The following is a 26,496-nucleotide window of genomic DNA, read 5'->3' on the forward strand; positions in this document are numbered from 1 at the left end:
GACGGAGCCGAAGTAGGGCGCATAGCCGCCACATGATACCCAATTGGGACACCGAAGAAGGAGCTTGATGAATGGCCCTCGGAGTGGTTTTATATTGAGGATCTCCCACTATTCGAGCCAATTCGAAGAGGCTTTCCCGAATACTCTATGGATCCTTTAAAGAAGTGGTTCAGTTGGAGGCCGAAGAGCTCTTCCCAAGAGGAGAGCTCTTAAGTGAAGCGTCTATCCGCCAAGGTTAGGCTGCTTACTCACAGTGGGATAACTATCATCAATGTGATGGCCGCGGTGATTACCTGGTGCATCCAACTGCTCCAACAGAGCACACATCATTTATGGCATTATAGCGGGACATGCAATTTCACCCAATCCAGAAGGCAAGGGTCGGACGACCAAAAGGCCTTAGCGGCCATTTTGGTCGATTTCTTCAATGGGGAAAAGAAGATTTTGCCTGCCTCATCCCCAAGGACGGCAATTAGGCATACAACCCCTTCGAATGGGTAAGTGTATTCATGTTCAAAGTTTTGGGCATTCATGCCCGTTATTATTTGATTAATAACTCCTACCCCTTCCTCGCAGCCCTGGAAGCACTGGATCGAGACGGTAAACTGTCCCGCGCCTCAGCCCGAAGACTTTGCCCGTAATGATGATCCCCGGTTTCATGAAGACCTGGAGCTTTCGATCATCTTTGAGGATGGGGTGTTTTATCAAGAGGGCGTCAATGAGCAGAAGGTGGACCATATAGCCGACAACCCCCAGGTCCCTTCCCCCTTCAAGGAGTAAGAGAAAAAGGCTGTCTGACTAGGGGTCGTGCCTAGGGGGTCGTCAGAGTGCACGCCAGACCACTCCTCAGACTAGACCGGGCAGGGTACTGTCAAGCAAGGATAGAATTGCCGAGCCAGAGGTGGTGAGAGAAACCTCATCCACTGCTCCTTCAACCAAAAGGTACACGAATCAATTTATATCCCTTACGATAATAACTGTCCTTCTATACTTTTATGACCCTTGACCGACCAATGTAGGAGACGCGCGCAACCCTCCTCGCCCGAGTCCCAAACACGGGCCCGCTCCTAGAGGGTTTGGACGGGCTATCGGTAACTAAATCTGAATACGAGAGTGCAATGAATCATCGGCAGCGGAAGGAGTCACTTCGTCATCCTGTATTTTCCGAGCAATGGTTTAATGCTCTCAACTCGGCCGGTGCATACCTCAGAGTCGCGCGAGCCAGTCTTAAAGAAGTAGTCAGGCAGGTGTGTGCCCATCTCCAGGTGGGTCATCGACATCATTATATCCAAACAACAGTTTGGACCCAGTAGCCCCCGAGCCTTAATTTGGGCAGGGCGGCTAAATTAAGGGTCGATTGTAATTACCTTTTAATCTGCAGGCTTTAAAGCAGGAAAATGAAAGATTATCCAAAGATTTCAAATAGAGCAAGGCCGATTTAAAAGCCAGTAGGGCCGAGCTGGAAGATGTGAACAAATTCACCAGAGAAGTCCATGGTAAGGGAGTTTATTTGTGATATACTAATTTTTTGTAAAACATTTTTTCATAACCATTTTTTTTTGCTATATCAGGTGAATCAATAGGCCAAATGCAAAAGGATCTCGATGCCTCTTGAGAGTCTCAGCGGTATGCCGAATCTCAGCTTGAAGCCGGTCATCACGTATTGAAGTGATGCCGCGAGGAAAACAACAATCTCAAGGAAGAGAATAAACAACAAGTTGAGTAAGTTGAGAGTTTGGAAACTAAGTTGGTGCAAATTCGAGAAGAGAACCAAAAATTAAAAGGCGGCCTATTCTGTAAGTAAACCCGTGACCTGTAACTGATCCAAGTTTTATTGTGTTGATCATGAAAATGTGCGCTTCTTTTTTATCGGGTCTCCTGACTGGGCGTCCTCAAGAGGAGGCCAATTCCTTTGGGGGCCTATTGAAGGAACTATCCATTGTGCATGAGCGGGCTCAGAAGGCTATGTGGAGTATGGTTCGAGCTTTATGGACGAACCAAAACCCTCCCGAAGGGATGGTTGAGCTTGTTGAGTATTTTAAAGGAGCCCGAAGTCGCTTTGAATTGTGGAAGACCTCGACCTGCCAAGAAGGAGCTCGGGAGGCGTGGGCTATGGTGAAGACCCGCTTTACTCGTCTAGATCCCGAGCACATGGCCCGGGTTGGACCAGCGGGGCCAGATGGGAAGGAGATTCTGCTACACCTGGTGTACGATCAAGTGATGCCCGTCGCACGCGTGTCGCAGGAGGACTGCATGTTAGATGTTATAATAGATCAACTAGACCAATCGCCAAGCGTGTGATCATATGTAATGATATTTGTGCATTAAGGCACTTCCCTCCATATTTTGAAAATTTTGTCTTTAACCGGCCATCGACTTCTACCTCCCCTGTTATCAACTGGGCAGTGTTTCATACTTTGTATCCTATGAAGGTAGAAATTAATTTCTGATAACTAGGCTATCCGGCCATATGGTACTAACAGAAAAAAAATGTACGAGGGGATTATGTTATATTATGACGAGATGTAAGAAACATCTTCTCGAAAAAATTGTTCCTTGATGGATTCCTTTTTCCGGGTTGCTACATATTTTAGTCGGTATGGCTGTTTCTCCGTGCAACACGACCAGCAGTTTTAAGACGCGAAATTGCAAAGTTGATGGGCATCGTTTTAGCCAAACAATTTGTATCTCAATAAATGCTAGCTTTTGGATTTACCATCTGAGGTACATATCCGGGTGAACTGGTCGTAACAATCCCAGCATGCTCCCTTCACCCTGTAGCCGAATATATCAGGAACGTAGAGAGTAAGCACAAGAGCGAGGCAACCCATCATTGCTAAAATCGAAAGTTGAATTGTTGCATAAAATGGCAAGAATCGATGCTTTTAAGTCAAGGTGTATACATAAATAAGTAGGTATAACAAATACATTGAACAACTTCTTGAGGAAGCCCATAGGTGCTACTTGGCCATTTCATTTAATACAGATACTTTGATAAATGCTCGATAACCTTTGTTTAAGCCGAAGATGCCTCGGGAACAACTAATGATCCCTACAAAGGAATGAAAGAACATATGCTCCCTTGGTGATTTTTATAATTCATGACAACATACATTTTCTCTTGGACTAACACTTTTACCTAGATATTTCAGGAATAGTCCATGGAGAGCTATGGTTAAAGGTTTACGTGGAGATGGCCCTTGATGCAAGAAAGGAATGATATTGGCTCAAGCTTCAAGCTAGAAGACTCTTCATTTTATATTTGTGAGAAATCACTTTTGAGTCCATAGGAAAGCCAATACTATTAAAAAGGGTGAGGTAGTAAAATGAATTGATTGCTCAAAGTGCTCAAAGTTAGTCACCAAGATACTCAGTCATTTTCCCACATATCCACTCTATCAAATTCCACATACACAAATTCGGTGTCACCAACATTTCCATATCGGGCCCACCAAGTTTGACCTCAGATAGAAACCCTAGCCATTCCCACCAAATCGGTGCAACCGAAACCAAGTCGGTGCTACCGAGTTTGGGTGACCAAATTTCGTGTGCCTCGATACACAAAATCGAAATTTCCGAGTTTGAGTATCGGTGCCACCGAGTTTGTCCATCTGACCATTAGCCATCTTTTCGGTGCCACCGAGTTTCATATATCGGTCTCACCGAGATTCAAAATTTTCTACCGTTGTGCTAATTGGTACCATGGAGTTCTTCACTTTGGTGTCACCGAGTTTGTCACTTTGTGTGTAACAATTGGATTTTGTGTGCTTCCTATATATACCCATTCACCCACCTCACATTTGTGGGAGAAGCAATCTGAACACACACTTCACTGCCAGATCCATTTTCTGATAGAGAACTACCTACTCATGTGTTGAGACCAAGATATTCCAGTCCAATCATTTGAAACTTGATTTCTAGCGTCCCCAAACTGCTTTCGACCAAATCAATCTCTCCTACCCATGCATATTCTGTGAGAGAGTGATTTAGTGTTGAGGAGACTATGTTTAGAAGCACAAGAGCAAGGAGTTCATTGATCTACCACATCTATTACCTTTTGGAGGGTAGTGCCTCCTAGATTGGTTAGGGGTGGCTTGGGAGCCTCCTACTTCGTGTTGTGGAGTTGAACCAAGATGTTTGTAAGGGCAAGGAGATCGCCTACTTCGTGAAGATCTACCGTGAGTAAGGCTAGTCCTCCGTGGACGGAAGCTATGGTGGAATAGACAAGGTTGCTTCTTTGTGGACCCTCCATGGGTGGAGCCCTCCATGGACTCTCGCAACCGTTACCCTCTGTGGGTTGAAGTCTCCACTAACATGGACGTACGATAGCGTCACCTATCGGCACCATGCTAAAAATGCCCATGTCAACCTCATGCGTTTGATCTCCCTACCTTACCCCTCTACATTACATTTGCATGTTTTACATTCCGCTGCTATACTCTTAGAAATGCATGTGTAGGGTGTACTAGACTTCTTTGAACTGTTGAATTTATGCCCTCCTAGAAATTGGGTTAGGCTAGAAATTTTATCTTGACAAGTAGTCAATTCACCCCCTCTAGACACATCTTCTACCGATCCCTCAACTGGTATCAGAGCAAGGTCTCCAAAACCTTGGTTTAATCACCGTTGGAGGAAGATGAATGTGACTAGTTCCTGGATTTTTAGTTGTAGAGTGCCTATTCTTGATGGGGAGTACTTTAGACAATGGGAAAATGAAATGCTTGATATATTTGATGAGTTACATTTGTGCAAGTATGTTGAATATCCCTATGCGCCTCCCATTGATCCCATACATCCTTCTCATGATGATGAAGTTGATATGCTTGGTAACCTTAACACTATCAATCTAATCATTAGAGGTTTACCAAGAAATGTGCTTAATCAGTTGCAAAACTTTGAGTGTGCTCATACCTTGTGGAAAGACCTATAGAAAAGATATCCACATTATTCCTTGAAAAATCTTGATATCCTTGTCCACAAATACATTGCTTTTTCACAAAATGAAGTCAGCTTATCCTAATTTTGATAAATGCCTATTTGAGCTTCGTGACCTCATGCGTGACAAAGGAGATGTCATTACTATTAACAATATCATTGTTGAAGCCATTCAAGTGCATAAACATGAACATTGTCATAGTCAAATTTCCGATGAAACTCTTGTTTCTTATGAGGGAACTTCATCCGATGATGACTATGTGGAGCGTGGCTACTACAATGAAGATGGTGACTTTGATATCGAGTATGATAAGACCATGAGGAACCTTAGACTTATGGCAAACCTTAGAGACTACATGGCCGGTGATAAGGAGTGGGTTCTCGATAGTGGATGCACACATGACTCGAGATAAAGACATGTTCCATGAGATCACACTGAATCGTGGACCTCAAAGGTATGTAACTTTTGGAAATAACTCCAAGGGTAAGGTACTTGGTCTTGGTAAGGTGGTCGTATCTCATGATAGTTCCATTCAGAATGTCATGCTTGTTGAATCTCTTGGCTACAATCTCCTTTCTCTATGTAGACTAACAGACTTCGGTTTCGATGTGCTATTTACGAAAGTAGAATGCCAAGTGTTTTGCAGCGACGATCATAAAATCGTCTTTACTGGTTTCCGTAGAAGTGATCTATACATTGTTTATTTCTCTAAGATATCCAAACCCCGTACATGTCTTATTGCAAAATCTCGCGTGCGACTTGATTGCACGTCAATGGAGTTGTTGTACTGGTCCGTAATTCTCTCCCAAAACATAGTCTTGGTTTGAGTCAATTGTTGCATCCATGGAGATGTTCATCCAAGCATCTTAAAGAGAAACATCTTGTTTGTAATTGTAGTTGGCGGTGTGTGACCTTGACGAGCGCGTGCTTGCTTTGGTCACCTCCACAACCTCCTCTTAATCACCCACCTCCTTATCATCCACCACCTCCTCGGCGTACTCCTCTTCCTTGACCACCTCCTCCTCTTTGGCCACATCCTCTTGATCCATGTCCTGGGCCACCTTTGAATGCCAAATGGAGTCGTAGTTGAGCTCATCAAGTCCCATTGTTGCCGAAGACTCCAAAGATAGTAAGAATTTAGTTGTGTTTATATTCACACAACTATAAGAAACTAAACAAACTACATCACCATCGGCCACCAACAATCATTGCCCAATTTAAAAAAAGATTAGAAGTTTATCGAGTGGGAATTTCATCGAACACTTGGCAGCCGTGACACTTATTGTCGGCCGCTACCGCCGCTAGTATCGGAGCAGTGGCTATAGTGGCCGTCATAGTAGCTGCACGAGGAGCCAACCTTGGATGGGGCGGCAACTTATTCTTCTTCGTCTTCATCGTAAACTCCTCGACGAGGGTCTTCGTCATTTCCATTGGTTTTCTTGTGATTTTGGTTCCGACAGGAGAGCGGGTTGCTGGAGAGGCGGTCGCCTCCCTAGAGGCCATTGCCTCGACTAGAGGCGGAGCTTGAACCCGGTGGATTTTTATGCCCAAACTTTTCTCCAGCGCAAGCGGCGACGCGTGGGTGGTTTCCTTCAGCGACAAGCCAACGGCAGTGGTCGGCGGGGCGAGGGAAGGGTCCGAGGTATCCATTTCGTTTGGAGGGATGGTCACCGGTGGTGACCGTCAAGCACAATGGCTAGGTGGTAGGAGACAAGGCAATGAGAGGGTGGGAGAAAGAAAGGCTGTCACTTTTACTTGGCCGTGGAGGGAGGAAGGTTATTTTAGGAGATTGGGAAGGATTTTTTTGTGGGAGGGGATAAGTTTTCCTTTACTATTCGGTTCAGTGATTCGGTTAAATGCCTCGTAAGGGAAAATAACTGATTTTATCCTCCATTGTTGTGGATCGACAACATTTTCTAAAGACGAAAGATTAATGTAGGTCCCCAAACTTTTCACGATGGTCACTTTTGTCCACGTAGTTAGAAATACCCAAAATACGACACACAACTTGTCTTGGGAGTTCACATAAGGTCCATTCTACGGTTTTGTCTACATACACCCTGATTTGGCGGTTGACTCACGTGTCCACGTGTGCGGTTACTGCCAAGTCAGCTCTAGGCCCTTAGACCGGTGCAATACGCAAGTAAACCATGGTTTTTCTTGCAAAATCGGATGAATTAGAATACCTCCCCACCTAGTCGGATGCACCTGGTTAGACCGCACCTGCTAGCTCCCCTGCTACTCCTTGCTCGCTCCCCTGTTCCTCCTCGCTCGCTCCCCTGCTTGTTGTTATTGCCGAGGTGGTGGCCTCAAGGTTGCCGGTGTGCCCGCGTGCGGCGACGGTGACATGAGCTCGTCATTGGCCGCCGAGCTGCCACCGTCCGCACCCTTTGGGAGAGCCTTGTGGAACGCCCCTCTTGCTCCAACATGGCGTCCCATGCAATGCTGACCTGCTCCTTTACGGTACATCATCGTAGTCTCACCCTTGTGCGCTAGATCCTTTGATACTAGCTCCTGGAATGAATCCGTGTTGGGTTCAATTGCGCTCACATGTGAGGGTTTTGGTTGTGTCGTCCTGGATCGAATTGTCTTCTTGTAGGGTTTTAGCTACTTGATTGTTCCAAGTAGGGTTTTAGCAGCGTCAAATCAAAATTAGGGTTTTTTTGGGGGGGGGGGGGGTAGAGGGTTAAACAAGAGGGGTGTAGTGCGAGATAAAGGCCAATTCTTTTTAAATTCGCAAAAAATGTGCGCTTTAATACGACCTTGTGTTGATCAAATGTCTCTTGTTCATCTTAGATACCCAAAAAATTGATGTTGGACCTGACACATCATGTATTTGTCTAGTGGAGGACATAATTCCCCTCTTTTATTCTACAAAAGATTGAGTTTTGCAAGAAAATGTCAGAAATGTCTGAAGATTGCATTATCTGTTTTTACTGTCAGAAATGTTTGAAGATTGCAATGCATAATTCTACCGCGTGAATATGCTTGTAATTTATTTGTTTGAACAATGTCAATGTGACTGTTTTGCAGAAGCCAACATCAACCTTTTCTCTATTGAAGTCATACATGGTGGCTATTTCCTTTGTTCAAGCAAGCATAGGGGTTACCACAAGGGCCACTCCATTTCATATCACTACTGTGATATAGATAACTGGACACCTACTGTTGTTGGTTTAGTGGAGGAAATAGGTTATGAGTTTGAGGGAAGGATCAAGGCTTACTGGTGTGTTCCAGAATTTATAGTCTACAAGAATGGATTGCGAGATATTAAGATGGGGGATAACACTATGACTGAAAACATGAAAGACTGTGCTCTAACGGGACCCAGTTCTAGTAGATTTATCTCGATCATGATAACAACCTGAGATCATATCTTAGTACTATTCCTGATTATTCTGATGATGAGGATCCTCCTATGGTCAAATTCAATGGCATGATACCAAATAAGGAGCAAGTTCAAGAGGAGTAGTCACATCACCAGATAGAGAAACACACTGGTAAATAGCAAGAGGAGCAGCCTAACCAACAGGGTGATCAAGATCCAAGTGAGGAAGATGCACTATGTGAAAGTGAGGAAGAGTCAAAAGATGATTACATACCAGGACCACTTCAACAAGGATATTATGTCCATTCATTTTAGTTTGAGCATAGGGGCAGAAAAACTTGCACGGCTTCGAACATGGATATTTTGATTTCGAAGTTCATTACTGAGATGATGATTATAACCCCTAGCTTGTTGATTCACACATTGATCTTCAAGATGACAATGACTTGTTTGACAACAATGTTGATTTTGAGAAAGGTAAAGCAGTCCAAGAAGAACGTGATGATCCTAGTGAAGATGGGGACATGTGTTTGCAAGACTCTGATGAAGATAAGGTTAAGCCGAATTTCAAATCTTTCAAAAATGAAGACCTGACTAAACCTGAGTTCCAAGTTGGTCAAACCTTTGGCACTGTTGAGTTACTAAGGAAAGCAATCAGAGAGTACGACTATCAGGAAAGAGTTGACATTAAGTGCCCCACAAATGATAGGAAAAGAATGGAGGCTAGTTGTGAAGATGGGTGCCCTTGGTCTCTGTTTGCATCATATGACACCGAAAGTAATTGATTCATGGTCAAGAAATACAACCAAAGCATACATGCATCAAGAAATGGAGTGTTAGGTCATTCACTGCTCCTTTTATGGTTGGAAAATGCCTTGATTCCTTCAGAGCTGATGAAAATATGAACATGAAGATTTTTTCAAGAGTGTTTCATTAGGACTGAATATGACATCATCAAGGATCAAAGTGAAAAGGGCTAAGAGATTAGTCAAGAAAGACACTGAAGGAGATGAGTTAGAGAAGTACAATAGTATGTGTGATTATGCACAAGAATTTAGAAGATCAAACCCATGCAACTCTTTCTATGTGAGAGTCAATGATGGCATATTTGGAAGTTTTTATTTCTCTCTAGATGCGTGCAAAAGGGGTTTCATGCTAGCTTGCAGGCCTGTCATATGTTTAGATGGATGCCACTTGAAGACCAAGTAAGGAGGTGTTATGTTGTGTGCTGTAGTGATGGATCCCAATGATTGCATCTACCTTATAGTATTTGCCCTTGTGGAGGTTGAGAACACTAACAAATAGAAATGGTTCTTGTCAATTTTGAAGAGTGACTTGAGAATTCTGAATACAGAGACATGGACTATAATGTCATACAAGCAAAAGTGACTTATCATGGGAGTGAGGCAACACTTTCCTGATGCATAGGACATACACTATGTTAGGCATATCTCGCAAAACTTCCAGCAGACGCACAAAGGAGATGTGCTTAAGAACCAACTATGGAAGTGTGCAAGGAGCACAACATCAGAACTGTGGGCTGCAAACATGGAAGAAATGAGGCCATCATCTTAGCATCCTACAGGTGGCTTGAGCAACTTCCACCAAACACTTGGGTTAAAGGGTTCGGTAGAGTCTCGCCCAAGTGTGATATCCTTCTAAACAACAACTTTGAGGTTTTCAACGAATATATTCTTGAGGATAGGGAGATGCACCTCAGATCAATGATTGACAAGATCAAAACCCAGCTAATGGTCAGATTCTACAACAAGAGAAAAGAGGCAGAGACCTGTCTTGGAACCATATGCCCAAAAATAAGGAAAATAATAGAAAACAATATAGAGCTATCAACTACGTGCATGGTTTTAGGGGCTGGTGATGTCATTTTTCAGGTTTACAACAAGAATAGGACATACATTGTTGGCATAAAGGAGGAGAGTTGCACATGTAAAAGGTGGGATGAAGTGGAGTTCCTTGTCACCATGCAATTGCATGCTACAGATAAGAGAGAATTGAACGTGAGACTTTGGTGCACTCCTGTTATAGTATAGAAGCTCTCAAGCTAGCTTACAAACCCATTATCAAGCCTTATAGAGATAGGAGTAAGTTGGGGAAGATGAATGGGTGTGAAATCAAGCCACCACTCTATGAAAGAAAGGTAGGGAGGCCTTCCAACAAGAGCAAGAGAATGCAATCTTACGATATTGAGAAAAAAGATGGAACAAAGGTACGAACTAGACAAGGAGGTACAATAAAATGTACATACTGCAATGAACAAGAACACAACTTGAAAGGATGTGGCAAGAGAAAAGCTAGCATTTTGCCAAGGCCAAAGCTATAAGTTAGAAGGGGGCCAAAGGCTATACCTGATTCTGTGTCAGATGATGATGGCCAAGTGACACTGGATGATGACCAATTCACTCAGGAGCAGGCCCATGTCACACAATATGATGACCAAGTAACTCAAGAGCAGGTCCATGTCACACAAGATGATGCACAAGCCCAACAGGATGATTATGACTATGATACACGAGTCATTTTCCAGGAAAATTCTAATCTTTTGTCCCTTTCTTTTGACTTGCACTTAAAAATTGAAAAATGTACTGATTGTACTAGATGATGAATGGATTTCTACATGTTCATGACTTTGGATGTACAATGCTTCATAGGATGCCGCTCTCCAGACTTATTCCTAGAGAAAATGCCGAGGGCACTGTGCCAGATTCATCTTTCATCTCACGGGCATCAAGCTCTCAAGCTTTAACACAAACATCTATAGCTAAAAATGATGGCAACCTGACCATGAAGTTGATGAAGATAAAAAGAGACAAAGAAAGGCAGATGGTAGCCAGAAGAGATGCAACACTTGAGGCACTGAATGGGATAGCAGAGGAGGCATAGGCAACAAGGCAAGAAATCAGTATGATGAAAGCTGAGTAGACATCAAGAACAATTAGAGTACCAAGAGAGAAGAAGGCTGAGGAAACAACTGCAAAGCAGGAAGGTACAACAAGAAGAAAAGCAACACTGCAACAAGAGAAAGAGCCTAGTGCAATTGAAGCAATTCTAGCTAGAGCAGAAGCAGCCTTGAAGAAAAAGAAGATCAAGAAGCAAAGATAGCTATTGCAGCACTGAAGAGGAAAGAACATCAAGAAGCAAATAAGAAACAACAAGAAGAGGCAAAAATAATAAGAGATGAGCACAGTAAGCAATCAAAGGGGCCACGTGGATATGTACGTGCCCAGGAAGCACAAAAGAGTGAACTTGTTTGATGAGTTTAGATGAACCAGTGCCTTTGCACTTGTGCCTATGTGATTTTTGGCAAACACTTCTATCTTAGTGTTTGAAACTAAAAATGTGGCTCATTCAGTTGCCTGATGCAAACTGAAAATTTAAACTTGGTTCATTCAGTGGCTCATTCACTTTCTCAACCTATGGTTTGAATATATTTGAATGGATTTGATGCAATGTCCAAATGTCCATATTTGATGTTAACTAAATGCCTGAATGTGATATTTTGATGTTAGCTGAATTTGTGAATATCCGTTAAATTAAACATAATTAAAAGAGAAAAAAGTTTGGCCTCAATTATTGGATATTAGTTGTTTAAACTAAATGACTGAATATGTGATATCCAGTTAATTAAAAAATATACTAAAGTAATTAAAAAACAGAACACAAAAAGTTTGGCCTGGGTCTCTAACCCAAGACCTATCGATAGAAACGATGGGTGTAATGCCATTGGGGTAGTACTAGTGACTTGTACTAGTGCTACCAGCTAGCTTACATAGATACGTGGAGTGCAATCCCATGATGTGTTCTGTTGTGCCGGTACAATTTCCACGGGGCAGGTTTAAGACACACCCACCTCTCCACTCAGCACTCACATCACTACTTCCTCTCGCGTTGCTTCGGGCTTCCCACTCCCCACCTCCTCTCCACTGCCCAGAAAACCCTCGCCACCGGCCTCCTCTTTGCTGCTAATAACCCACAAGCATAGGGGATCACAACAGTCTTCGCAGGTAGTATTTCACCCTGATTTATTGATTCGACACAAGGGGAGCCAAAGAATATTTTTCAGACTTAGTAATTGAGTTGCCAATTCAACCACAGCTAGGATAGCTCTGTGCCACAAGGATTTAGTAGCACGACAAGCAATAGTAGTAACTCTAACAGTGATAGCAACAATTTGTAGCAGTTGTGACAGTAGCAATAGTAGTAGTAACTTTAGCAAGATTCAGTATATGTAAAGCGTAAGCTCATAGATTAGCGATGTATAGATATAGATGACATTCATCATGTAATAGTTACACACTAGAGTGACAAAGAACTAGCTCCAATTCATAAATATAATGTAGGAATGTATTTCGTATATAGTCATACATGCTTCCGGTAAGAACTTGTATGACATCTTTTGTCTTACCCTGCCGTGGCAGCGGGGTCCATAAGAAAACTAAGCAAAATTAAGGCCTCCTTTTAATATATAACTATAAGAAAGCATTAACACATGGTAAATACATGAAGTCCTCAAACTACGACCTTCACCAGAAGGGATTTTTATTCAGATGCCCCTGGTTCCTTAGTCGTACTCAGTTTTCCCCACACACTCGTTTTGGGTAAGTTTCATATTGGTTCAGAGAAAATATAATAGGTTCATATCTGAAATCATGGCACCCGGGCCCTAGTGCAAGCATTAAGCATAGATAATTTATAGCAATATCAATCTCAGAACATAATGGATACTAGGGATCAAGCCCTATCAATTAACTCGATTACATGATCAATCTCATCAAAAACCCATCACCGTCCAACAAGCCTACAAAGGAATTAGTCACTCACGATGGTGAGAATCAATGAATTCTTGATGGAGAAGGGTTGGTGATGACGATGGCAACGAATCCCCCTCTTTGGAGCCCCAAACGTACTCCAGATCAGCCCTTCTGAGGAAAAACCAACAAGCGGCGGCGGCTCTGATACCTCTCCAACGTATCAATAATTTTTAATTGTTCCATGCTGAAATATTATTATTCTAGGATAATTTTTGGGTATTTATTTACCAATTCATATTATATTTTAGCACTAACCTATTAACCCAGTGCTTAGTGCCAGTTGTTGTTTTCTGCATGTTTTTGGCTTCTCACGTTCTAGTACTAAACGAAGTCCAATTGCCACAAAACTTTTTGACAATTTTTCTAGACCAAAAGAAGATATGGAAGCTTCAGGTGGATACTAGAGGATGCAGGAGAGAGGCATCACACAAAAGGGTGCGCCCAGGGGGTGGCTGATCCCCTGATATGTGCAGGCCCCTCCCGGCGTCTCCTTTTTCGTCTCGATCCATCGGGATGTCACTTGGAGATGTATTTTTATTCATCACATGATATGAGTTTTTCTTGGAGCCTCGTTTGCTTTCATTTTATTTTTTCTTATTTAGTTCCCTACAATCATTGTTTGCTAGACACATCCACTTGAGAGAGACACAAGATCACCATGATTTCTTAGAGTACTCTTTGTGCTTCACTTATATCTTACGAGCTTAGCAGTTGCTCTAGTACTCCACTTATATCTTTTAGAGCACACAACGCATATATTTCAAAGAAATAATTGCACTCTCGTTCTTCACTTATATTCGTACTAGAGTTAATACACCGGTGCAGTGATGTGCTATACAAACGGGTTTTAACCCCTTTCCGTGACGTAGTTTTAAACTGTCGCCTTGCGTGTGTGAGGGATAGGGGGGTCCATCCCACACGACATGGAAAAATCGTCGGTGATGGTGATTTATGGGCGTAAATGTTTCACAAAACTAGACATATGGGATGTCCGCATATATCAAAAATGAGAGTTATGAGACAACCGTTTGAGATATGTCATATTTCCCATACAACCCATCTTTGCAACTCATGTGAGATCGCATTACCATCGCACACGCTACTCTGTGGTGCACCATTTATGATGTGCGCCACATCACAAACAGTTTGTAACTGTAAGCCGTGTATGATAAGGACACTATCACACACATTTTGTCCTACGATGTCATTTGCGATATACCAAGATTCCCAAACGGTCGAACTATCGTAATTGTGTAGGATGTATATGACATAACAAATAGTGAAACATTATAAAGCATGTATGATAAGGATACTATCACAAACATTTAGGTCAGTTTAAGCATTCCTGATATTGTTTAACATCACACACAGTTTTGTAGATGACAATTGTGTGCATTGTCGCACATGATTTTTCTATTTGAAACGTGTCAAATCATGAGGTATATCACACACGTTCTGCTTTATAAACTGTGTGGGTGTAATGACCTCGGAGCATATTCTCCTCTTAATTTAATCGCCGCAATTTAAATTTTTGCATATTTGAATTTGAAAGTGTGGGAACTCCGACTTATGAGTCGAGATCGCCGAATGAACATGTACGGTGATCCCACAGATCAATGCTCACTAAACACACAGATACTGAATAACAAGAGTCTTACATCCATGAATCACGTCTAATACAAATAAGGAGCATTATGGTCAAGTCTTACATAGATAGGGCCATGAAGGTCAATCACACCAACTCAACTACTAGCGGAGATCTTGGTAGAAATGTGAAACCATGCCATCAGCCTTAACCAACCGACATTCTGACCAGGAAGCGTGCTACTTCGTGTGCCCGTCTCCAACGACGAATTCTTCTCCATATTCCGGTTCCTCCATGTCTGGTCAATAAAATAACCAGTGGCAAGCCAATGAGTACTTTGAATGTACTCGCTAATAGCCCATGATGTGGATTATGTAATAGAGTGCAATATGAAGTATAATGCAGCCTTTGCGGAAAGCAGATTTTCTTAATCCATGAACATGATCAGGTGTTTAGATGATCACACATCACTAGGCATGAATTAACCATAGGAACAGGTTACACGCATCAACACGAATATTCCAAGGGCTGAACACCTCATGTTCACCCTACATTCCAAGTCACCAGACTTGACCTAGGTAATCATTTTATCAGGTAAAACCTTTATACCCACACACTTGGTTTATGCGGAAACGGCTAGACGTAGTTTAAGCAGCACCACCCAACTGTTCTTGACCGTGGACACGACTATTCGAATAGTTTTACACCCTGCAGAGGTTGTACGCTGTACCCACGGGATCCGGGAAACTTCCGTGTCATCCACGACTCACGGTATATAACATACCCGTGGTAAGTACCCGATCATTGCCTTTCCTGTGAGGACACTAAACAAAGAGTACACTCGGTTGGTACCCATCCCACATGATGTACGTCTTACGAGCACCAATTCTAGACCGTATCATCCATGCGCGGACCAACGGTGTGCCCGGAACACGTTAAAACGACATACTCGCCCTACCTGGCACGACCCCGTCACGAAAGTGACCATATTACTCCCGCCACTAGTAATGCGAGCTCTTTGCTAGGACGACCATAGTAATCAACAAAGCCCGGTCCCATAAAAAGGGTATCGTGGTCGCACATGTAAGGTTGGGGCAATCGACAAATCTTAAATCTAATCCCATTTCCAAAACAACTCACACAAAACTTTTCTTGGCACACCACTTCTTTCTCAAGTGGCCATCCAGGTCAACACCATCACCCTCGGGCATTAGTGGAACCCGATGGGGTTTTCAAAAAGCCTTTGATATCACCTTTGTGTTACCATCACCATGCATATGCTCACCCTATGCGTAGCACTACTACTACTTGTCCACTTTCATTTGTATGACCCTCATAGGTGGTAAGGTCATGCTCAAATGCAAGTGCTCGAGAGGAGCCATCAGTCACATCGCCTCGAAGGATTACTAATTAATCATGATCAGATGCATCGGAGTAGAGTAATCAACATGGCATGCAAAAATATTTTCTCAGACATGGTCAAAGGGCTGCTTGCCTTGATCAGCTAGGTACTCGGGGTCTTCGAGGTCTTCGGGTCCAAGTCCTTCGTCAAACACGCGATCTATCATCGTAATAGCAATAATAATAATGACCACAATCAAAACAGAGTACAACTCACATAAAAAATGTTACCCTATTCTGTAAAATACTATTATTATTTATAAAAATATTTGTTTCTGGTTTTGGAGTGAAAAAGTATTTTTAAAGTCTTGTTAAGAGAAGTTAAAAATACTTAAACTAGGTTTTAAAATAAACCTATGCATAAAAGTTGTTATAAAAATTCCACAAACAGTACTGTTAGATACTACATAATTTTACAAGATTATGGTGGAAAAATATATAATTTGGATAAAGAATTTATCGTGTGGATTTATTTTTAAAATCGAGAAAAACATAAATGGGGAAAGGCCAACTCACTGGCCTGGCTCTGGGCGAGCCGTCAGGTTTAAACCTGACGCGCGCAGCCGTGTGGCCAACGACTGTGGGGGAGAGAGAGAGGGACGAGACGACCACCGACAGGTGGGGTCCCCCTGTCGGGGTCATCTTCTACCTCTAGAAAGAGAGGAGGGAGAGCTCACCGGCGGCAGCTCCGGGGCTCTGGAGGTTAGGCGAGTACGGGAACAGACTCGTGGCTCCTCCGCCTACGAGATGATGGTCGAAGGGACAACAGAGGTGGCCTATGTCGCCGGCGACGACGAAGCAGCGGCGGAGACCTTTCGGAAAGGTGTCGCAGTCGGTGCTCCGAGCAGGGAGAAGGACGAGGGAGTAGTGGAGAAGGCTTGGCAGGTCTTTGTGGTCACATGGGGAGTGAATGGGGCTCTGGAGCATGCCTGTAGCCCGAGATCGACGGAGCCTCGACGCGTCGACACTTCGGTCGATCTCGAGTACCGGGGCTCTCTTATCTCAAATGGGGCACTGGTGTAATGCCCCAAGAGTGTAACTTGCCTTATTTGGAACCTTCTCTATGTGGGTCCATCTTGTCAGTGCCATGAGAGATCAATGCATGTGTTATTTCATGTGTCACCTTGTCTTGTTTTCCTTTGCATTCATGCATCCATTCATCCATGCCTATTTGTATTTGTTGTTCTTGTGATCCATGTTGTGGTGTGTCATGTGATGATGTGATGTTGATATGTCAAGTGAGGTGGGTGTGGTTTGAAAGTAGGAAGCACTATGTGGATTGCAATAGAATTCAAAACTTTCCCTTTCTCTATTTATCTCAAGCTCAAGATTCAATTGCTCCTTCCCTGTTTCAAAATGCCCATGCTTTGGTATTATTTGTGGTGGATGTGATGCTATGAATTTGTTGTTTTGGAAACCATGTTTTGGTGGTGCAAATATTCACAAAACAGGTCTATTAAATTCTGTTCTGTAAATATTTATATGCTCCAAATATTCCTTTTCCATTTTATTTAAGTGGGTCATAATTCCCTTATGACCAGGGGTATTTTGTTTTATTTTTAACTCCAACAGATTTGCCTATTTTTTATATCTTTTCTCTGTTTGTTTTAAATTAGAAAACCCGAGAGGGTTTCTTTTTCCTATCTGGCGCCACCTAGTGGGCTTCCTCCCACAAGCTGGCCCAACTTCCCTCGCGCGCAGCCCCTTCTTGTAGACGGCGTTCCCCTTCCTCCTCCTCCGTCACTTCGTCAGAGAGACAGAGACAGCGCGCCAACAAGAAACGCCGTCTCACGGACGTCGAGGCCGCGCGTCCCTCGCCTCCTCCTTCTCCATATAAACCCCCTTGGTGTCCGTGCAAGGCTAGGGTTCCTTCCTTGCGCCGCCACCTCTTTCCCCATCTCCTCCTCCCTCTCTCTTGTCGGCATCAGGTAAGGGAATGAGCTCCTTCGCTATGGCCGCAAGTTGAGGAGGTCCTCGCCGTCGCTGTCGTACCCCTGCGTCCTCTCCAACCCCTCGGCGTGCATGCGGGACCTCCAAGGAACCCATTACCGCAGCTAGGAGAAGCGGGTCTGCTCTGCTTCCCCTTCTTCGACGACGGCGGCTTCCTCCCCGACGTTCTTCCCCGACATGGCTTCTTCCACTCCTTCCTATACGTCCTCGCCGAGAGGCACGACGCCCTCGTCCAGTGGGTGAGCCCAAGCCTTCCTTTCTCCTTCCCGTCGATAGATCCACCACATAGGGCGTAGCTTCGTCGCCGTTCCCCTTTCTGTCGCCGGCGCCGCCGCGCAACGAGGAGCCGTAGCTGTAGGCCGTCTCGTGGCATGATAGTTAGTAAAATGGAACCCTGGGAACCCCTATTCCCTGTTCTGTCGAGCAAGTGGACAGTAGCAGAGTGGTTTGCTTGTGTGTTGGTGACCAGGGGGTCTTGGGTTCGAATCCCTCCCACAACCCTTTTATTTCTTTTGCATTTCTTCTACTGTTTTGTATTTGTTTGCTTGCATAGTGCTATGGTATGCTTGGCCACCTCATGTGGTATTTATTTTTAGCTCACAACCAGCAGGTTGCCTAGTTATTTTGTTAGTAAGTGTAAATATGCATGTGTAGGCTTTGTGTGCATGTGTATAGGTGTGAGCTAGCTCATGTATGTGTATGTGTAGGTAAGTGTGTGATGCACTAGGGATGTATGTGTAGGTGCATGTCCCATGCATGTGTGTGTGTGTTACTTATATGCTTGAGTGATGAACTCAAGCACTAATTAGTGCAAGTGTGTGTATGTGTGTGTGGATCCCCCCCACATACTTGTTGATGTGTGCATAGATGATCATGTGATGTTTGTGTGTGTGTGTGTCACACACATGCCCAAGGCATGATGTGCCTTGATAAGCACATGTGCAAGTTTGTATGTGTAGGAATGCTTGATATGAGTGTAAGATAGTGTGTGTGTTATGACTAGCATGTGTAGGTGCTTGTTATATGTGTGCATGATGTAAGTGTGTGTGTGGTGGTGTGCTAAGGCACATGAACATGAGGTCTAACCCTCATGTGCACCATTGTAGTATTGATAGTGTGCAAGTGGATGTGTAGGTGTTAATCTAGTGAAAGCACATGTGGTGATGCACTATTCACCTCAATGTGATTCCATGTAGATTTTCCTTTCAAGTTTGTGCCCATTTGTTCTATGCAAGTGCCTATGTATTATATATGTTTTTGGGGTAGAATAATCCCAGGAATCCAATGGTGGAATCAGATTCCACTTTGGAACACTTTCTGGGAATGTCATTTTTTCTCTTTTGTTCAATGTTTAGAGCTTGGTTCCATGTGATGTGATGAGCCCAAGAGGTTGATTCCTTGTTGTGGCAGTAGAGGGTGAACCCCTCTATAGCATGTTGTGTTTGTTTCATGCTTAGGAGTTCATATGTGCAAGTTGTGCCTAGTCAAAGTAGGCATGTGGCTGGAAATTTCAGTTTAGTGAAAATCTGTGATTTTCTCTAAGTGTGAGAAACTGCTGTTATTTTCTTCCCTTGTAGTTGTGCTTGTACAAGTTTATGTGTTGGGAATCAGCCCCTGCAATCAACTGAGAAGCTGTAGATTTTGTGTTTGTCTAGCTCTCTGTCAATTTTCATTCCATTTGGCTTCCTGTAGATATTGTTTTGGGAGCTGTCAAAATGCTTCAGAGCATGAACAACTAGTGAGAATCTGATATTTTCACTAAGTCCCTGAAAACTGATATTTTTGTCCAAGTTAGCAGTTGTAGATCTTTCTGTGTGAAACTTCTTTGTATTATCTTTTTGCTCATGCTTGTAGAGATTTTGAATAGCTTCTGCCACATATCTTATTTGGCACAATTGGGTGGCTTTAGATGCTTTGCATGTAGCTCTCAAACTGCTATGATGCTGTTTAGGACAGAATGTGTAGTTTTGATGTTTTGATGCTTGTGAATGCATAGTTGATGGTGTGGTGATATTCCTTGCACCACCCCATCCATACTTGGTTGTTTTGTGTTTTGGCAACCTGGGAATACCAGAAGTATGCCATTGGAGTGTGTTGTGTTGGATTTGATCCACATGACTCCATTTCTTGTTCTGTTGTTTCCAGTTGATCCGTAGCTCCGTCTATAACGTTCTTTATATGTTTTCGCATCGTTTTCGCGTGACGCATCTGTTCATGTCATTCTCATGCATGTTAAGATAGCTTAGAGTGCATTTCTATCCAGAAGCTTGTATTGTCTTCTCATGCATGTGCAAGTGACTAGAATAGAGATGCATGTTCATTTTCATCTCATGCATCATGTGCTTGTTGCATCTTGATGTGCTGTTGTTCATTGGATGCAATTTTTTATGTTGAGTAGCACTGGGATCGGAGAGCGATTACATGGATCCGGGAGAGTACGTGCAGGACGAGCAAGAGCAGTTCCAAGCTGAGGACATCAAAGGCAAGATGATATGACCTTGATTCCATCTCTAGACTTGTTATGCTAGATTCACATTTCTTTCGTCATATGCTCACTGCCTACCACTTAAATAATTGCCTCCTGATATTGCCACGAAACCCAAACACTTACCCCTTCCTAGCAAATATTGAATGGCTAAGTAGGCTTTGCTCAGCTCCTAATGTTAGCGTTGCTAGTTGCAGGTGCAATTGTCTCATGTGATAACATGAGTTTGTTATCATTATGTTAAATCTGTTATTAATTAATGCACCTATATACTTGGTAAATAACGGAAGGCCTAGCCTTTTGCCGGGTGTTTTGTTTCGTTATTTCTGCCACAGTTTCCGACTACCGGTGTTTGATTCCATAACTGATCGCTCCTAACACGTTCGGGGTTGTTATGGGGACCCCCTTGATAAATCGCGTAGTGTTAAGACTTGTCCGGCAGGACCCAACATTGGTGTTAATTTGCTAATCACTTAATAATAATCTGCATAGGGAATAGATACCCCGAGGAATTAATCAACAACCCGGGCCAGTGCTCCTCATGAGTGTTGGTCCAAAGTGGACAGACTGTGGGGCCACCACAGTGAAACTTGAGGTTTGGTTCCTGTAGGCTTTTCCATCCGTCGTGTCCTGAGACTGAGATACGCGGCTCTTATCGGGGTCGTCGACAGGACGGGAGGTCCTGCTAGAGTTGTCTTTCCTTAGCGATATATCTTGCGTATATGAATCTCGGTGAGGCTTTGGTTCTCCCCAGAGTTGAGGTTTTCCTCTAAGGAATTCGACGAGATCACGAGATTCGTGATAGAGGATTACTTTGCGGCCCGTGACTGTTTGTGATGGACTAGTTGGAGCACCCCTACAGGGTTAAATCTTTCGGAAAGCCGTGCCCGCGGTTCTGTGGCAACTTGGAATATTTGTTAACATCCGATTATAGATAACTTGAACAAATCTAATAAAATTTCCAACTGTGTGCGTAACCGTGACTGTCCCCTTCGAAGACCTCTCTTCGATCGGAAACACGGTGGGGTTATGATTGACGTAGGTAGGTGTTCAGGATCACTTATTGATCAGCTAGTCTTCTCCCTCTAGTATAGACCACCATCAATAACTTGTTCTACGTAAGTTAGCCACCATAAAAGCTTAGGATGCTGCAACCTAAACACTGAACCTTCCTTACCTAAAAACTTGACTAGTTCTGGCACCGAGGTCATAGATTGCTGAGTCCCCGTGACTCACAGATTACTTCAACACACCAACAGGTACATGTACGCCCGACACAGGTGTTCCTGACGGCACGCAGCTGGTGTGGCAGTACGATGAGGAGAACGACAACCTATACGTGAACTATCCAGAAGACTGAGGCGTGGTCGTGATCATGGGCAAGCATGCAAGGTAGCATAGCCTTTTCTCATGTTATGTAGTCCGTAGAGGAACTACCTTGTCTGAATAAATGTGTGATGTAAAACTCTGATATTATCTATGAGATGACAGATGATTCCCTATTTGTCATTCTATTATTATGTATGTGCTATGTTACCGTGCTTGCGAAACGCTTAGATGCGCTTCTTTCCATTTTGGGGCCTCGTTCCCTAAATCAGAAAGGACCACACCTTAGTCGTTACAACTGGTGTGGTCGATTGGAGGTAGGAGGGAGAGGCTTGAGGTGCTGGGAGTGTTGAGGGTGGCCTATTTATAGACTGGTGACGAGTCACCGAGTGGTGGTGAGCTGGTGGTTTTGCTGTGGCGGCAGGAGAGGGAGGGAGGGCTCGGGAGTGAAACTGGAGTTTGCGGACGTGGTTTAGGACCACACAACATCTTCAGGAGGGGAGGGGGTAGCTCTGCTGGCCCAGCACAGGGCCGAGCTCTTTTGGCCGGTTCCGACGCGCGTGGGTATGCGTTGCCAGGGGCAAAGGAGAGGGGGAGAAGAGGGGCCCGATGTTACCTTGAGCTTGGTCGTCGATGTGGTCAAAGAGGGGCAACAGGGAGGCATGATCTGGTTGGCGCTGGCCCCCTTGGACTCGGGTGTGCCCTGTAGCATGTCCAGAGCGTGGTTTTGGCATGCCACGACATGCTGGCGCGCTCTGGCGCGTCTTGGCTGTGCCTGGGGTGTTTGGGAGATGGGGGAGATACTCCTTGGATGCTAGGGACCGAGAGGAATCAAGTTGGCCAAAGAGAGAGAGGTAAAGTGAAGCTGTCAGTCTTGATCCATGAGCTAAAATGAGGATTTTGGCTCCCTCTCATAGAACCAATGTTGGGCCTCTCGTCTGTAGTTGAGGGGGGGGGGCACAGGCAGTCTGTGTCAAGAGTTTGGACTGAAGGGAGTAAGTGTAGAGGGTGCTAGGTGCTGGTTTTCAATTCTGGCAGAAGGTGTTTGATGCTGGTTTGGGGGAGTTAACTTGCTCGAATGGCTTTGAAAATTAAGAGATTTGGTTTTGGATATAATTAGGAGGCTCTACATAATTTGAGCTCTATTGGACAAGTTCGACAATGTAAAATTGAAAATACCCCCAAATGGGCAAATCTACCATCTTGTGAGAAGATGTGAGCAAATCAACTCCCACAAATCCAAATCTTGGCATGATCTCCTTAATTAGGGTATGGAGCACTCCTGCAAAGTTTGAGGCCAAATGGAAAAACGTGGCAATGTAGAGTTGCTCCAACTTGATTCTGGACAGAGAGGGTTTGTGGATTATTTGCTGAATGAAATCACATTGGATGGAGGTGAAACTTGGCATAGTCACCAAATATAGCAAGTGGGACATGCTAGAAATTTCTGGGACTTTATTGAGAATATTTCCTTTGGAAATATTTCAAAAGGTCAAAACAGACACAATTGGTTTTCAAGGGTTTGCTCTAATATTTTGAAGGGAATCGCTAAGGATCAGACTATAGATCCCTTGTGTTGTATCAAACTAGTCATTGACCGTAGGATGAAAAGCACGGTGACCATCGGATCCGGCAATACATTACCGTGCATTATAACGTAGTTTGCATGTTTCTTGCGTGATTCCACATTAATTGTCATCAATTTGTTTCCTAACATCCACTCCTGTAAATCAGGGAATATGAAATTGATTAGGCTCCATGCTTTTCATGCAGGAGATTTGCTATCATAAATTTGTTTCCAATCCTTATTTCAGATTGAACGTTAATCGTCTCGTATACATGATCTTTTTTTTCACCTTGTGAATTTGTTTCCATGGAAAGCTGATAGAGATTGTTTCCATCGGCTTAGAACTTCTTTGCTTCAGTTAGCCGAAACTTTTGCTTCCAGCAGTTTAGGATATGTTTGCTTTAGTGAGCCGAAAATTTTGCTTCTACGACAATTGACCATCACTTTGATCTGGTTAGATCGTATTTGTGTCCAGTGTACGCAAACAAAAATAGTTTCAAGCATCTAGAAAATTATATTGAGTGTAGCATATAAAAGAGATCTTGACAAGATTAAAATTAGTTTCCGTTACAAACTGCTCTTAATAGAAGATTATAATTTGCTTCCGAAGCAACGCGAAATTACTTCCATCTGGTCGAAATTTTGCTTCGATGGATCACACAAAGTGCTTCCATGGTAACCGGCAATCACTTCGATCTAGTTAGAGTTTGCGTATTTCAGTCGTTCATAAAATATTGCTTCCATTGTTAGCAGTGATTGTTTCAATCTATTTAGAATTTAATAGTTCGACAGCTCAAATAAATTGCTTCTACGATCACAACAACCAGAATTGGGCAAGGTAGGTTGACAACAGCAACGGCAACATAGGGTAAGCTGGCAATGCCATGGAATTTGGAATTCCCATCAATCAAATTAAATTAGCAATTTGCTTCCAATGAATATGGTATTTGCATGAAACTAAATGGGAAATTGTTTCCAAAGAATTTGGCACTTGCATACTAAAAAATGAAGATTTTCTTCCATACAACAAAATGATGCATATGATGAGGATTTGCTTCCAAAGATATACATCTTGCTTCCAAATAATTATGATACTAAATTTTATGTATCAAATGATTGCTCCCATAAGAACATATATTAGTTTCCATGAAAGGGGAAAAATAGATATTTTCAACTGCATGGGGATATGTTTCCACAACGGTGAAACCTTTGTCCCAGTTAAACGGAGAATTTGCTTTCATGGTGATCTCGGAGCACGGCACCACCTATGATAGTGACATGAACCGCAAGCGAAACATCGTCTCCTGCACCATGGACTGTGGAAAGACGTGCTGCATCTTACTATCTTGTTTTCTGCTTCCTACAATCTAAGACATGATCATGCGACTGCAGTGAAGAAATCTATAATGCTTAAAATAATGAAAATCTCCCAATGAAAAAAAGGATCGGTAGAAGCAATGTTCCTCCATTGCATGACGAATGAAGGATACGATGTAATCCAGATTTAAGTAAATGCATCAATCGGGCCTCACATATGCTTCACTCGCATCACCTACCTGTGCATATGATGCTGAGAGTCACCCTCCTGGGTGTCATGAGAGCCTATCCCAAACTGAGAATCCCTCCAGCAAGGCGGATCAAAGGCCAAAATTACAGATGGAGCAGGCTTGATCCTAGTGGAGTACACGGTGACGACGGAGTTTACGTGTCCGTCGATGAGTAGATGGTGGGTCAGTCCCCACGGGGTTGTCGGACGAGGTAATACAGTTAGAGGAGAAAGCAAGAACAACGCGGGGCATGGCGAGCTAGGCGATCTCTACGCAACGGGCAGGAGAGTCGTGGAGAGTAGTTTCAGGAAATTAATTCAATGAGATATTATGGGGATGGGCCAGAAAATCATGAGGTGTCGGATTCTATTGCATGATTTGAGTGCATTTCTCAGCCGTGAGATAAATAACTAATCGACGATGTAGGACTGGTCTGACCAATGCTTCTGGTCAAACTTCTATACGGGAGTGTTTCCCTATTTTGAACATGACTAGGGGTTGAAACTCTTATGTATGGAAAATATATGTCCTGTGAGTATTCCCAAGTTTTCTCATATTTTTATAAGGTAGAAAAATAATTTTTCACACAGAAATACCATTCCTAGCCTTAGAAAAGGACATGTAAATAAAATATAAAAATAACTTATAAAATAATTATTTTATGATTTTGAAGAGTTATTTTAATATTAGAAACAAAATACAATCTTTGGGTGAAAGCACCCCCTTTTATTTATGGACTTGTAGTGCAATCCAAAAGCAAGGTTTTGGGTTACTAAAAATAATTAAAAAGGATTTTTGTGGAAATAATATTTTATAAAAACTGTTTTTAGACATCTACTCACAAGCACACATACAAACAATGACAATCAAGGCACTTATGGAATTTACTTAAAAAGTTTTAATTTATACCAATTTTTGAAAACAAGAGAGCACAGACAAAGTTATGTGGAAACATGGTGTGACATGCCTACGCCCCTTACAAGAATCTCATCCCCGAGATTCCTAAGCTAGGTGCTAAAAAGGTATGGAAACTCGGATCGAAGGTAGTCTTACATTCCCATGTTGCTTCCACCTTGGTGTGGTTGTTCCACTTGACCTTGAAATACTTGATGGTGCGGCTTTGGGTACAACGCTCGGCTTCGTCGAGAATGCAGATCGGTCTCTCGCGATAAGTGAGGTCTGGTTGATGTTCAATAGCTCGATGATCGATGTCCTTATAAAGATCTGGACATCTTGGCGCTTGAAGGCACTTCCGGAGTTGTGACATGTGGAAGACGTTTTACACACCCAAAAGTTCGAGAGGTAGCTCCAATTGGTAAGCAACTTCTCCACGCCTTCTTGTGATCTTAAAAGGTCCAATGTACATTGGAGAAAGTTTTCCCTTGATGTGGAAACGCTTTGTCCCCTTGAGAGGCGTGATGTGGAGGTACACGTGGTCTCCAGGGTTAAGCACCACTTCTCGGCGGTGGGAATCCACGTAGCTCTTTTGTCGCGACTTGGCAGCCTTTAGGTGTTCCTTGATGAGTTGCACCTTCTACTCGG

General features: G+C 43.3%; 1 protein-coding gene across 1 annotated transcript in view; it reads right to left on the reverse strand.

Annotated features, from left to right (window-relative positions):
* Window positions 1-6,042, reverse strand: part of LOC123396419 (far upstream element-binding protein 1-like) — a 40,422-nt gene extending 34,380 nt beyond the window's left edge. Inside the window, exons 1-2 of the mRNA XM_045091358.1 lie at window positions 5,905-6,042; window positions 2,717-2,775 (exon numbers count right to left, since the gene is read on the reverse strand). Coding sequence (XP_044947293.1) covers window positions 2,717-2,775; window positions 5,905-6,042 — 197 coding nt within the window. The remainder of the gene's footprint in view (window positions 1-2,716; window positions 2,776-5,904) is intronic.
* Between the last annotated feature and the right edge of the window lie 20,454 nt (window positions 6,043-26,496).

Source organism: Hordeum vulgare, chromosome 5H (genome assembly GCF_904849725.1).
Source record: "Hordeum vulgare subsp. vulgare chromosome 5H, MorexV3_pseudomolecules_assembly, whole genome shotgun sequence".
Taxonomy (NCBI): Eukaryota; Viridiplantae; Streptophyta; class Magnoliopsida; order Poales; family Poaceae; genus Hordeum; species Hordeum vulgare.